Below are 14,742 nucleotides of genomic sequence, written 5' to 3'. Positions count from 1 at the left end.
AATTTAAGAATAATCTACCATTTTACAAAGAACATATAGACTATCATACAAGTATGTGTCTTGCAAACTTTTGAAAATTTGTAATAAAATGTTTAAAAGAATAGGAAGAAAAAATGTAATATATCTTCAATGAATTAACATCTTTATGACAGCTGATGGGTCAATAGTATAAAACTCTTCCACCAAAACTTCTTCCACAACTGTATAATATTTGTCCTTAATCAGGCAACTATATTTTTCAATGAGATTAAATGAGGCTTAAATCTAGCATAGTAAATTCAAAATTCTGCAGTTACGCTTGAAATTAAGACTTTATTTCTGGTACATTACGCGCTACACCAGTCCAAGTCAACTTTAACACCAACGTTTAATTAAGCATGCCTTTACAGTTATTTGTAAACAAACACAATGGACTTTGATATGCCGACTTAGAAACACACACTAAGGGGAAATAACGCAATTATCATCTAAAGAGAAGTTGCTCTTTTGCAGTTTTTGCGGATTATATTATCATCGGTAACTTTTATTTTAAAATGCATATAAATTAAATTGTAACTATTGGAGCCAATGCTGAATTGGAAATACAATGTTTAAAATAAAACTAGAAAGAAATACATATTAAAAACAACTGGTAATCATTGAAGATTCGAACCTGGATTTCTGCTTGATATGCAGACATTCTACCTATTATGCTATTGGATAGATCTTTAACTTTGTTGTACAAACAAAAACATCTATTATGCCATTTCGGAAACACGCCATTCTTGAAAAAATCTGAAAACAGCAGATGATATAAACTACTTTAAAAATTGAAAAACCAGAGACTCCTCCACCCCTAAACAACCCAGCGGATCATCATTTATGAAATATTTAGAAACACAACTCCCCCACCCCCTAATCTAATGCTGGATTCGCCCTGAAAACATATGTCACAAAAAATGTTTAAATTGACTGTACAGTTAAACACAGAACTTTTACACATAATAAAAGTGGGTGGGACTGGGCTACCAATGTTGAATACACAGTGTACCTTCCCTGATTTCTTAACATTAATACATAACAAGCAAACATACACCGGAAATTTGCAAACACTTGTATGTATTGAGTATGAGACAAGGTGACATCAAATTGGGTTACAATGTTGAGACTTAAGAAACGTGGCACTCTAACCTTAAATTCACCTTTACCCGATTCAGCGACATCAAACCAAAGTTCATTAACTAAGTCCCTGTGCTTACACATACATTCTTCAAGGATTAAAAGCCCAGACTTAAATTAAAGCTATTCATTATAATAATAGTATTACAACCTGTGGAACTAAAACCTAAGAACATATAGAAATTTTACCAAGTCCTCCGGCCTAAGAATACCTTCTTGTTTGTTGTGCTGTGCTTTGAGCAATGCAAGTTAGTACGTTCAATGCCTAACAGCAACATTCTTATACAGTTAATGCCCTAACTATTGTTGGGAGCAAATAAAGTTGTGGTTTAGATTAATGAATTTTAGGCAAATCTTTTTTAATGACATCCTAATGCCTAAAAGCTTTAAAGCTATAAAATCTGTAAAACCTATGCAAATAAAAAGTTTATTAATAAAAAAATGCTTTTTAGCAGAATTATCTAAATTTAAACTGTTTTCATCAGAGTAATTTGTACCTCTGTTATATCATTTAAAATGAATTATTGCTGTAGTTTTAAGTATTTAGAAAATTGTATGTCAAATAAAAGTGAATTTCCTCTTAGACAAAATAAAGTTAACTCATAGTTGATAGAATTCAATTTTAAATTGTAGAAATTAATATAAATGAATAATTACTTATTGATCAATAAAATATAAATTTTAGGTTGAAAGCATGTAGGCCTACATAATATTTTTAAAAACAAAATCATACAATTTCTACACTAGTGTATTGGATTTCAAATCAAGTTTAAATTACGAAATGGTATCAAAAGAGAAATTATTTGTTCACGCCAAATTTGTTGTGATATCAAACTGGAAATAAAGCGTTAAATTGTTGGCACGAAAGCAAATCAAATTGCTGTATAATTATGTTAATATGACTCATTGTGTATCAAATTAAGGGCGGATGGATTTCTAAAACGATATTTTCATTGACAGAAATGGATGGGCTATGAAATACCACAATGACACGTTATATAAACATTGACACCATCTGAATCAATTTCTGTCGCCTTTAGTGATAAAATCTTTAAATATAATATCAATACATTGTGTGTACCATTATTCCTCGGTTGTCAAAACAAAAATACACTGTTTTTAGATTCCAAATAGGCTGAGTGAGGGCATGACTATTTGTTCTCACTATTTTGTGTACAATTGCAACAATTTAGGGTCCCTGAAAGTAAAAGTACGTTTCTTGTGAACTTTATTCAATCAATCATGAATTCATAATAATAACCATAAGAACGTGTATAGTATAGTGATTTTTACAAAAAATATTAATTATAAAAACATATATGATTATATATAATATGAATATTTACAGTAATGATAAATAAAAAAAATACTGACTATTAATTGAATTATACTGACTATTATTGAAAGAAAATACAGAATTTGAATAAAAAAAATACAAAGTTTCATTAGAGGTCTACAATCAATGGAAAAGATGAATACATATAATATTGTATCAAAAATAGCAGATTTCTAATGATGTTTAAAAAGATTATATTGGCAAAGGCCTACAAATGAAATATATATTTATTGAATCACTATAATCGCAAATACCTTTCATGATGGTATAAAACATATTCATATTACTAATATACTCCAAAAACAAAGAAATGGATTCACGCAGAAAGCCATTCCTGAATAACCTAAGAATATTTTTTTCTCTGCTACACAGCCCCTGGGAAGGTAGAGCGTGCTGAGCACACGACTTCGACCACGCCACCTGGGCGACTAATCGACGAAGTTATTCAAATTAGGTAATTCACGCCTGGCGTTTAGCTTCAAAACAATTCAATTCAATTCACATTTGATGTATGTAATAAGCAATATGTAAATATAACGACACTTACCAAAATGCAGAGTAAGGCCCACAAATCAAGGAAAACAATTCCAACTTCTTATTATTGTTCGTGAGTAAGGAGTTTGCAGTATTAGTAAGCCTTCCAATTCCAAAAATTAGGCCGAGAGCAGACTAACACGGCACACGAGCTAAGTAAAAAAACTAGCGTCCGTGACCTTTGGATTTAGAACAGACTGCTCACGTGATACAGGTGGTATTGCGCGAGCGTTTAATATTAAAACGTTTTCACACTTTGTAATTCAGCCCGAAATGTATTTTCGATTTGGTTTTCGTAGGACTTAACAATGGGATATGTACAGGAAAGCGAAGGAAATTAAAAGAATAAATTCTCTTATAAAATAAAGCAATGTTATGTTGACTATCGTAGCCACACCATAGCCTACTGTCTGTAGGCATATATCAATAAAAATATGATGATACTAATATAGATAATAATATTTATGCCTATTGTATAGATCATTCAGAGTGGATACTATTAATTATGTTTCGTTGTTGACTACCGTAGCCTATACTGTACATATATCAATAATATGAAATAATAAATAAATAAATATAAAATACAAATATGAAGCAGATGAAATGTATACCTATTTATTCGGAGAGGATACTATTATTATCTACGTAAACTTTAGTTGGTACATTACTGGAACAACTTTGTGTATAATTAATGATAAGCAAAACAATCTAATCAACCACTTTGATGATTATAATACGCGTCCTATGTGTCGACTTAAGCAAATAAGGTGACTACTTAAAGGTACCGAAACATTGGTTGAATAAATAGCAGATATAAGGCCTACTACTACTACATGGCATACATCTATCAGAATATTAGAAATACGTTTGTAGTTTATTCAGTGGCGTAACGCAGAGGCCTGATGCCCTTTTTAGCCTTTAATTTTCGAATTTGAATGCCTGTTTTTCCTCTGAACACTGCTCAGGATCCCGGGCCCCTGAGTTTAGCCAGTGAGCACTCATAGCCGTTACGCCACTGAGTTTATTATTGGAGTAGGTTGGGTATATGATTGTATTAGGTCTTATTTGCCAAATGTAGTTTATTTTCTTTATCTGATTCTTCTTCCCACCCCCTCCCCACCCGCTCTACTCAAAGTTAAATTTGTTTCCTTCTTCTCACTCTTTTTGTCTTCATATTCTCACTATCGTTGTTTGCGTCTACTAAGAAGTACACCCGGCAAGGTGGGCCTATATTTTTTAGGCCTAAAAAACTGCCATAAACCACGGTTAAGTAGATTACGCACGGAAGTGTAAATATTTGATTAAGATAAAAACAACTATAGGGCTCAACAACCCCGAGTTTCGACCGATAATATTCCTAATACTTGTCCCTGATACTAAGTGCGTTATCGGTGATAAACTTTAAATGTGTTTACTTTATAATGCTTGTCTGTGTCCAATATTTTAATTTTCATTATTTAACTTGTAAAAATCTTATTTAAAGTAGGCTAATGTCTTCTGTTCAGCCATAACTTACTTATTTCTTCATGGTTTAGCAGTAGAACTAAATTTATGTATTATAATATATAATAGCTTCGTATTTTTTAACAGCCTGTGCGATACAATTGGCCCGCCGGCGGTAAAGAAAACTTTTTGAAAAATATAGATGGCGCTATTTGTGAAAAAGAGAGCACATGTGTGTTGTGTTTACAAACCAAACCAAAACAAACATAAACTTTGGCCTGGTGTCCTCTCTCTTTATTTTTCGTGTTTATTACTACTACTAGCCATCAGCATGGGAGTGGACAAAAGAAATATATTAATGCAAAAATTGGATCATGAACGGTATTTTTGCAACTATAAATCATTTTTTCTAGAATTAGATATAGTTATTTTTAGAGGTTTAAAGTTAGGCCTAGCTATCCGTCCTAATAATACTATAGGCCTGCTCTACAGCCAGCATGCAGCAGGCCTTGCCGGTCAGTAAGCCGAGCGAGGCCTATCTTGAGCACATTAGCTGGCTCAAAGGGAGGAGCACCTCATCTTCGTGTCAAACAGGCTCCTAGTATTTGTGTTTTACCGTACTGAAGAGTATTAATTATATCAGTAATATTTATAAAATGTAAAGTTTAAATAAATGATAATATAATATGATTTATTAATTAATATTAAAAATATTATATAGGCCTATATTAATTATTTTAATGTAATACTTGCCAACAGAGTGATATATTGGACTGCTTGTGCTTGTATAGCATTTTGTACACTTTACACAATCTATTGGCTTCGTAATCAGTTTTTCATCGCAAGACGCGGAAAGTATGTGCTGATAACTGGATGTGACACAGGATTTGGAAATAAATTAGCACGAGCGCTTGATAAACAAGAATGCCATGTGTTTGCTATGTGTTTCACCGAAGATGGCATGCAGAAATTAAACGCGGATACATCAGAGAGGTTGCATTGTATTCAGCTTGATGTTAGAAAGCATGACAGTGTTTTAAAGGCATATGATGAAGTAAAACAAATCCTTCCAGCTCATAAAGGTACTCTACAAGCTTGGATTAAAGTCTCTAGTAGCCTCCTCTTTCAGGACACTGCTATTAAGGGGACACTTTCTGACCATAAAATGAACGAGGGCCAAGCCGCAATATTTATCAACACTACACAACCAACCTCTATGCAGGGGACAACCCCTATTTCTCGGGTCCCTTAATAAGAGTTCTACTGTACATCAAATAAACTAAAGTGTAAATCAAAGATAGACAATTAAAGCCCATTTACCTACAACTTGATAATGAATTTTTAAATTCTTACTCGTTTTAAAAAGAAGTCCTATAGTATCACGTATATGTTTATACATACATGTTATTAATAATTTTGTCAAACTTTATGTGACAAAACAATGTGATGTGCCCATATATGGACATGATGATGTCATATCACTACCATATTTTGGAATATCACTACCATATTTGGGCACTGTCACATTGTTTTGGTCAAACTAGTTTGATAATGTAGACAGAACTTTAGCAGTTACAAACACACTCATTCCACTAACAATTCTAAAAATCCCCTTTTTTAAAAGGTTTATGGGGGTTGGTTAACAATGCTGGAATAACAGGACTTGTTGGCATGTATGATTGGTGGACGAAGGAAGAGCTACAAAATGTGTTTGACGTTCACCTGCTTGGTGCTATAGACGTAACAAACACGTTTCTACCACTCGTTAAAAAGGCCAAAGGTCGGGTCGTCAATATGTGTAGTAGCTTAGGAATCAATCCTATTCCAAGTGGTGGATATGGAATCGCAAAACTCGGACTAATGGCGTTCTCAGATGGTTTGCGGTAAGAAACCCTCAATGATGATGTGCCATTTTCTAAAGCTCTGTCCACACTATAAAACTAGTTTGACAAAAAAATGTGATGTGCCAAAATATGGTAGTGATATGCCCAAATATGGTAGTGGTATGACATGTCCTTACATGGGTACATCACTTTTTTTGTCAATAGTTTCGATAGTGTAGACAGAGCTTAAGACAGTAATTTAACCTTTTGACCTACTGCATTGCAGTGCACATTTACAGTTTCATAAAAGTTAAGTCATATCTATTTAGAAAATAAAATATAAAATTTATAGATATCACCATTCATTAGAAGTCAAAAATCCCTATAAATACGAATGAGTCTTTATAATATACATTAACATACAGACACTACATGTGCTTCTTTGAACAAAAACAATTTTGATGAAAAAAATGTGATGTGCCCATATATGGACATGATGATGTCCTATCACTACCATATTTGGTACATCACACTTTCTTTGTTTGATGGTATAGACAGAGCTTATGTACAATTAAAACTGACTCTTGTAAATGTTTTGTTTATTGCAGAATTACCTTGAAGAAGCATGGAGTATCCATTCACATAATTGAGCCAGGTTACTTCCGCACATTTGTAGCTGATGCCAAAAGGAACATTTTACCGTCTATGAAGAAAGCGTGGGATAGATTAAGCACAGAAGAAAAGGAGGCGTATGGGCCAGATTACGTAGAAGAGTGTAAGAGATCTTTTGTTATTTCACAAAATGAAAGGTTAAAAACCAGCCATTCTGGTCTTTTAAAATTTCCTATGCTAAAGAAAATCAAAACTGTACCATACTTACCAAGCAACCGTTTGTGGTAAAGCTCTGTCTACACTATTCAATTAGTTTGACAAAAAACGGGTGATGTGCTCAAATATGGTACTGAAGACATCACAACATTCTACCCAAATTTATTTTTAAAAAAAATTTCTGTTATTTTCAGATTCGAATAAAGTTGAAGATGCGATGAAGTTGCTTTGTTCTCCACGTTTGCACTACGTTACCGACGACATACAGCACGCCCTCTTTGCACGATGGCCGTACAATCGCTACGCACCAGGCATTGATGCTAAACTAGTTTGGCAACCGTTGCAGTACTTTCCGAGTTTTATAACCGATAGGCTTTTCGAGACATTTAATCCAATCCCAAAATGTGCAAAAGAATAAAGAGTAAAACAACACATCAATACAAGACAACGAGAACAAGTTGTTTCCAAAGTTTGCTAGTGTAAACCGGTTGACACCGGTTGACAAGCATCAACAAATTGTAGAAAACTGGTTTGCTCAAGTCTACACAAGCAAACTTTATTTTGCAAAAAAAGTTTGTTAGTGCGCTGAATTTGAATGATTTTACAGATAAAGGAAACATTTTTTTAATAGAAATATACTAGATTTAATGATGATACTAAGCAGTTTTTATAATAATGAAGAATATAAATCATTCCTAGTTCAATAAACATTTCATAACATACTCGGTATTAATTATAATTCTTTATCAGGCAAAGAACTTATCTACCCTACAAAATACTTGATTGATGTATAAATCTTAGAAAAGATAGTGGTAATGTGACATAAACAGAAGTACTGTATGGTATAAAAATGGTCACCACACAAGGATACAATGTTACAGAACCGGATACAATGTTACAGAACCGGATACAATGTTACAGAACCGGATACAATGTTACAGAACCGGAAAGAAAACTATACAGAAAAGTGATTCACACTGAATAAAAATTTTTTTTTCAAGATTTCCAACTTAATTTGGCAAATGTTACCACTGTTTTTAATTAATTAATTTGACACAAGTGTTTATATATAAACTAGGAAGGTCAGTAAGATTGATCTCATGGTTAGTCTTACTGTCCAGTTAGGTAACTAACCTTACGATTTGGGTAAGTTTTGGAAGTTTACAAGGCCGTACTTCTGGTAATAAACTTTAAATAAATTGAGTATGAATAGGTATTACTAAATTATATTCTTTTTTTTTTGCATTATTATAAAGTGATTATATCCTGCAATTACATTTTGTAATTAAGCTATATTTTTTACATTAATTCTTTAAGACAAAACAAATTTATATATCATTTTAATTCTGTATTAGGCAAAACAATTACCAAAGGTTAAATTCTTTTAATAAAGTAAATACAATTTTGATCTTACTTCTGCTCATTTCTTTAAAAAAAACATAACATAAAGATATTACTTAAGAACAATTGTTAAAATGAAATAACTGAAGTATTCTATATGATAAACAAAACATACCCAGTCGTCAAAATCCTTATCATCACGGAAGCGTTTTAGAGTCTGGCAGGCACAAGGGATTTTTAATTATTTTGATTCAATTTAGATGGTTAAATATTATGATTTCTAAAACACACAAAGAATACCGTATTCCATCACATTTTGATTGGTTACCAGTCAGCGGCGTAACGCAGAGACCTGTGGCCCCCTGGTTTAGGAACTCAAAGTGGCCCTCCAACGCTGGATGCCTCGGGAGTTTTTACCCATTTTTGACATATTTTAATGTCTTTTTTCCTCTGGGCACTGCTCAGGAGCCCCCATACAATCCGGGGCCCGTGGGTTTAGTCAGTGAGCGCTCATAGCCATTACGCCACTGCTACCAGTACATACATATATTATTTTTGTCTACCGTGGTAGGTAATATATATTTGGTCACATGATGGGTTTGTATTCAAAGACTCTGCCACATTGTATTCAATCCATGTCTATAATATGCCTATATATGGGAATAACATAACCAAATATGGTCACATTATGAACAAACAGACCAATCACAAACAAATGTGAAATCAATAGCAAATAAATGATAACAATCAGCAAGATTGCTTCTTTATTTGCACAATTTTAAAATTTATTAATTTTAGTTAGTTTCCCCATAAATGGAAAAAGAAATGATTATAAGTGCTTCTGCCAATTTTAAATGATTTCCAACAAAATGGTGTTAACCAAGACTGCATTTAACTTCTGGTAAACGATCGTCCACTGAAAACAGAACAGAACAGAATTTGAATATCATAGCTTTAATTGATCGCAGAATAATACAGTCACATATGGTTACACTATCAAAATATATGTGACAACAAATGTGATGTGCCCATATATGGACATTATGATGTCATATCACTTCCATATTTAAGCATATCACTACCATATTTAAGCATATCACTACCATATTTGGGCACATCACACTTTTTTTTGTTAAACTAGTTTGATAGTGTAGACAGAGCTTAAAGATGTGTTGTCCCCCAAAAACATGAAAAATGAAGATTAATTAAATCAGACTTTGAATAGGTTATTTTGTAGTTTTAATCAAGTGAATCACTTCCGTAGAAAAAAAATCGGAAAAAATAATGTTTTCACTTATAAAATAACATGAAAAATGGTTAAATTCAACTAAAAATCCATTGGCTGGCAGCCAATTTGACCATTTTTTGCTTTAAATTCCAGTTTTTTCAGGTAAATAATTTTTTTTTTCGATCCAATTTTTGGTCGAAGTCAATAACTATTATGTGGCATTAAAATGGCATATTCAACAACAAAAATTGAAAAAAAATATTTTTCAGGGGGACAATACATCTTTAAGTCTTGTGTGCTATCAGGCTATTTCTTAATTATATGTGTCTTATAAAGCCATATTTTATATTAATTCAACATTATTGTTTAGTTGTACTTACGTTATAGTCTTCTTTTCTTTGTTCTGTGATTCTGGCCGTGCTCTGTTTAGAACTTTGAGGAACTGAGAGGTTTGTGCGCGCATTCTTGAGTGTATGTAGGCCTGAAAACAAGCATAAAAACACAAAAAATGATGATACAATCTACTAAAACTGAGACAGAAGAATTCTTACATAAAATGAATGAAGACTCTCTCTCTCAAAAAAAGTGTGCTGTGCCCAAATATGGTAGTAATATGACATTATCATGTCCATATATGGGCACATCACATATTTTTGTCACATAAAGTTTGATAGTGTAGATGGAGCTTTAGGCATTCAGTTGCTATTGACATTAGTACTGATACAACTTATTATATTATCAAATATTAAACAGGATTTTGGGACTAACAGTTAGGTAAGTACTTTACCTTTGAGCACTTGATGTGGTAGTGTAAGTATGTTCTAAATGTGTGAATCAGGTCGATTGTGTTCTCTCTCACTTTTGCATTTGTATGTCTTGATTCAAGCACTGTAAAAAATAGGTAACGTATTATTATAGATAAAACTATTGCCGAACATGGAAGCCATTAACAATAACAAGGTACATTAGTGGCTGTAGCATTTTATCGACCCATAACAGGGAATGATGGAAAGAAATCCAGAGGAAAGCAGAGAATCATGTTTATGAAGCTCCATCTACACTATCAAACTTTATGTGACAAAAATATTTGATGTGCCCATATGGACATGATGTTGTCATATCATATTTTGGCACATCACACTTTTTTTGTCAAACTAGTTTGATAGTGTAGACAGAGCTTAAGAAGCATTGCAAAGGAACTCAAAACTGAATTTGGAAATCCGTAACGTCCAACGTTCTTGTAGGATATGGAACATGAAGAAGAAGATCCATAATTATTACATGCAGAGTAGAGCATTGTCTCTCTCTGTGGTTTTGCAGGCCGCTTACCAAATGTAATATAGCCAATATTTTCTCCGGTTGCTGCATTTGTATTGCTCAGTTCAGTTGGGGGGTCCTTGTGGCTGAACAAGACTTGAGGTGCTGTCTGACTTGCCTTGCGTCCTTCTTTAAACTCCTATAACAAAAAATAATAATACAAATATCATTTGCATATTCTGTCAAAAGAAAAGAATTTTCCATGCAATTTCTGGTCTTTAAACGAACAAAGTTTTATTTGATTTGTTATATTTATATGGAGCACAAGTATAATACGTGGGTATGTGCTGAAAAGTATTGGTTTCATATATTTCATAATAATCTCTTCCTAAACATTTGGTGCATCAACATGTTTACGCTATTGATAAGGCTTAGCCGATTCTCTGTATGTATCTATCATTTGTCAAAGGCAAATTGTTTAATACAGTGTACCACATGTGATGCCTGTATCATAGGTCATGAGCCTAACCTAACACAATACAATATCATATGTGATACACCTGTGGCACTGTATTACAGAATTTGCCTACAATATTGGTAATGAAATGCAATAATGTGAAGATACAGGACAGAGTGTAAAGACATGCTTACCTGCATAAAAACTTTACCAAAAATGATGTCAACAGAGTCTTTGAACACAGTACTAAACACCACTGTCACTCTGTCCTTCCTGGCATTCACATACCTGAAATATGAAATACATTCATTAGTCTTGAAACACAATAAACAAACACATATTATTTTATAATTTATTTTTATATGGCAGTGATATGACATCATTGTGGGCATATATGGGCACATCACATTTTTTGTCACATAAAATTTGATAGTGTAGACAGAGGTTTACACTTATAAGCAGCAAATACATATCTTTTTCAATATTTATCTAAAATAAGATAACTTTTTGTCTTCAAATGTATTAAATGCACATTGATATAAAACCAAAATATAAAGTTTGTAATATCTTTCTTAATTTAGTATTCACTATATGTTAACATAATACAGTATATAAAATCCAACCACATATTTTTGGAAAATTCAATGGCAAGCTTCCATGGTTTCACACTAGTTAAAATCAAGTAATTCAAAAGTTAAGCTTTGTCTACACTACTATAAAACTTTATGCGACAAAAAAATGTGATGTGCCCATATATGGAAATGATGATGTCATATCACTACCATATTTGGGCATATCACTACCATATTTGGGCACATTACATTTTTTTTATAGTATGGACAGAGCTTAATCAAAGTATTCTTACATTGTTTCATCATCCCTGTAATGTATAACAGCCGTATCAATTGGTTTCTCCTTTTGTTGACATTCAAAGTATTTTTCAAAAACAGCAGAGAAGCAGTTACGTTTGAGGAGCGAAGCTTTAGCGACGAGATCACTGGTGTCTGCTGGAAGATTTTCCAAATCAAACTGTATTGTGAAGCTGTAGCTTTCTTCTGTACTTGTTATCCATTGCTTGTATATATTCTCTAAAAGCTTTTTGTCAAAACAAAACAAAATGAATTTTAATCTATCACTTTTTTTTTAAATCCACACAAAAGTGAAATCTAAAATTTGAATATTACTGTTCAATTTATATTCATATTTCACTTTTGGCCCATTCAGGCTTAGTTACTTCACCAGCTAAGTTGGCAGTTATTACTAACTGTTTGGTAGATAATCAACTTAACTGGAAAAATTACAATTAAGCCTGCATGCACTCTACATATCTCCTCACAAAAAATTCTAGAGACGAGTAAAAATTTGTAAAAAAACTCAGCATTTTAAATGGTCTATTAAGCTCTATCTACACTATCAAACTTTATGTGATAAAAATGTGATGTATATACATATATGGACATGATGATGTCATATCACTACCATATTTGGGAATATCACACTTTTGTTGTCAAATTAGTTTGATAGTATAGACAGAGATTTAGCATTCTTATATTTATTTGAAAAGGATTTTTAATATTAGAATAATCCATAACAAGTACCTCTTGTGCTCCATATTTTGCCAATTCATTAAAAAATTTAAGAGAAATACTGAGGTTGATTTTATTTTTCTCTCCATTTGGGTTATACAGGTGATAAAGAACACCATCAAAATCTGTGAATAAAACAAGAAAAAATGTTATCTGTAGCCTTTCACACTTCATGGATATTTGTGTGTGGAGGAGATCGGCTCAAGCTCTGTCTACACTATCAAACTTTATGTGAAAAAAAAATGTGATGTACCCATATATGGACACGATGATGTCATATCACTATCATATTTGGGCACAACACACTTTTTTTGTCAAACTAGTTTGATAGTCTAGACAGAGCTTAAGTCATGTCAAACCATTTATGATTTTATACATCCATAGTTACAGTAAACTTAAATTAAGCTTCCATGAGCCTTTTTTCAACACCACTCACTGTACCAGGATTGTCTATGTATACTAAATTACATACAATTACATACATTATAGATACATACTGTACACTCTCTATCAGTGGCAGATTTAGAGCCTAAAAGTAGTGTTGAAGTGCTGAACTTAATTTGGTGTCCTATCTTTTGCATTACAATTTGTGAAATTTAGTCCATTTTAAATATCTCCAGACAATAAAAACATCACACACTATGTATTTTAATAGGAATATGTATGTTGTATTCATATTCAATATTAGGCCTATTGGAATATGTACATTGGTGTGAACATTTACCTGCTATTGTCATATCAATGCTTTCTGGTTTACCTCTGAAACAAAATTAAACATAGAATTAAACATAAAACAAATGAAATATTGGTGTACACCAATTGCAGCCTATTTTTTTATATATACATTTTACCTTTGATATATATTTTATCTTATTCTTTACTCCATGATTTTATCTTTGTACTTTTTTTTTTCAATTTCTTATTCTATATTTTGTAAAGAATATAATTTATATATATTGTTTTATTGAATAAAGATACCGAGCATTAAAAAAGTAGTTTTCATAAAGTGACTAGATCTCAAGAAATTAAATCCTTGGATATCCACTTCCTCTTGCTGATTCATTCAAGCTGTCTACTTTACTTTTAAGTTAGTTTTAGGCTAGGCAAATTTTATTTAAAATGAACTTTTACAAACTACTGCTGAGAGTATTCAAACGGTATACTGGTGTGTAGCAAGTTAAAAACATTAAATAGTCCAACAGTTGGAAGAAGTTGAGTGTAGCCCTTGCTTGCTTTATTAAATAAAAAAAAATAAAATAAAATTAAAATAAATAGGCCTAGCTAGGCCCTCTAGCTATTATTTAGAATAAACCAACTTCCATTCATTGGGCAAATATCCTGCTAAGAAATCAATGTACATTTAAGTTATTTGTATTGATCTAGGCCTAGTAATAACGTACACGGAAGCAGAAGACTACCCTGGACACTGATCTGTCTCCCCACATGACTGTTCGTTCTCTCTGTCACCCGCACAAACCAGACAACAGAAAAGCCTAGCAAAATTTTAAAAAATTGGGTACTCACCCATCCTTTGCCGTCTTGAATTTATGAGATAATGCTTCTTCTATGATTTTGTTTTTAATTTCTAAAAGAATCATTTTTACTATTTCAGAAATATGGTATTTTAGGCCTAGAATAAATGAATGTTTTTAGCTCACGGCTACTTCCTGGGTTGGGTTGGTTTTTACACACGACGATCTCGAGCGGAAAACCAGGAAGTTCCTATTCCAATTAATGAAAAGGGTTCCAAG

The 14,742-nt window shown here is 32.5% G+C and overlaps 3 protein-coding genes across 3 annotated transcripts in view; 1 reads left to right on the top strand and 2 right to left on the bottom strand.

Annotated features, from left to right (window-relative positions):
* LOC144841196 (protein nucleotidyltransferase YdiU-like) overlaps positions 1-14,742 on the bottom strand; it is a 115,754-nt gene that overhangs the window by 84,693 nt on the left and 16,319 nt on the right. The gene's annotated exons all lie outside the window — the stretch shown is intronic.
* Positions 4,731-7,661, top strand: LOC144839127 (retinol dehydrogenase 16-like). Its single transcript, XM_078694439.1, has 5 exons — positions 4,731-4,852; positions 5,231-5,553; positions 6,096-6,354; positions 6,903-7,069; positions 7,317-7,661. Exons 1-5 carry the CDS (start codon positions 4,803-4,805, stop codon positions 7,538-7,540), a joined length of 1,023 nt encoding a protein of 340 aa, XP_078550565.1. The 5' UTR covers positions 4,731-4,802; the 3' UTR covers positions 7,541-7,661.
* On the bottom strand, positions 8,510-14,680 carry LOC144839129 (actin-related protein 2/3 complex subunit 2-like). Its single transcript, XM_078694440.1, has 9 exons — positions 14,516-14,680; positions 13,716-13,750; positions 13,004-13,116; positions 12,271-12,500; positions 11,600-11,693; positions 11,021-11,147; positions 10,479-10,579; positions 10,072-10,172; positions 8,510-9,379 (listed from the first exon to the last, which is right to left on the bottom strand). The coding sequence occupies exons 1-9, from the start codon at positions 14,587-14,589 to the stop codon at positions 9,355-9,357; spliced, it is 900 nt and encodes a 299-aa protein (XP_078550566.1). The 5' UTR covers positions 14,590-14,680; the 3' UTR covers positions 8,510-9,354.

This window comes from Antedon bifida, chromosome 4 (genome assembly GCF_963402885.1).
Source record: "Antedon bifida chromosome 4, ecAntBifi1.1, whole genome shotgun sequence".
NCBI classification, from domain to species: domain Eukaryota; kingdom Metazoa; phylum Echinodermata; class Crinoidea; order Comatulida; family Antedonidae; genus Antedon; species Antedon bifida.
Note: the sequence above shows the minus strand (reverse complement) of the source record. Positions and strands in the feature narration are given on the sequence as shown.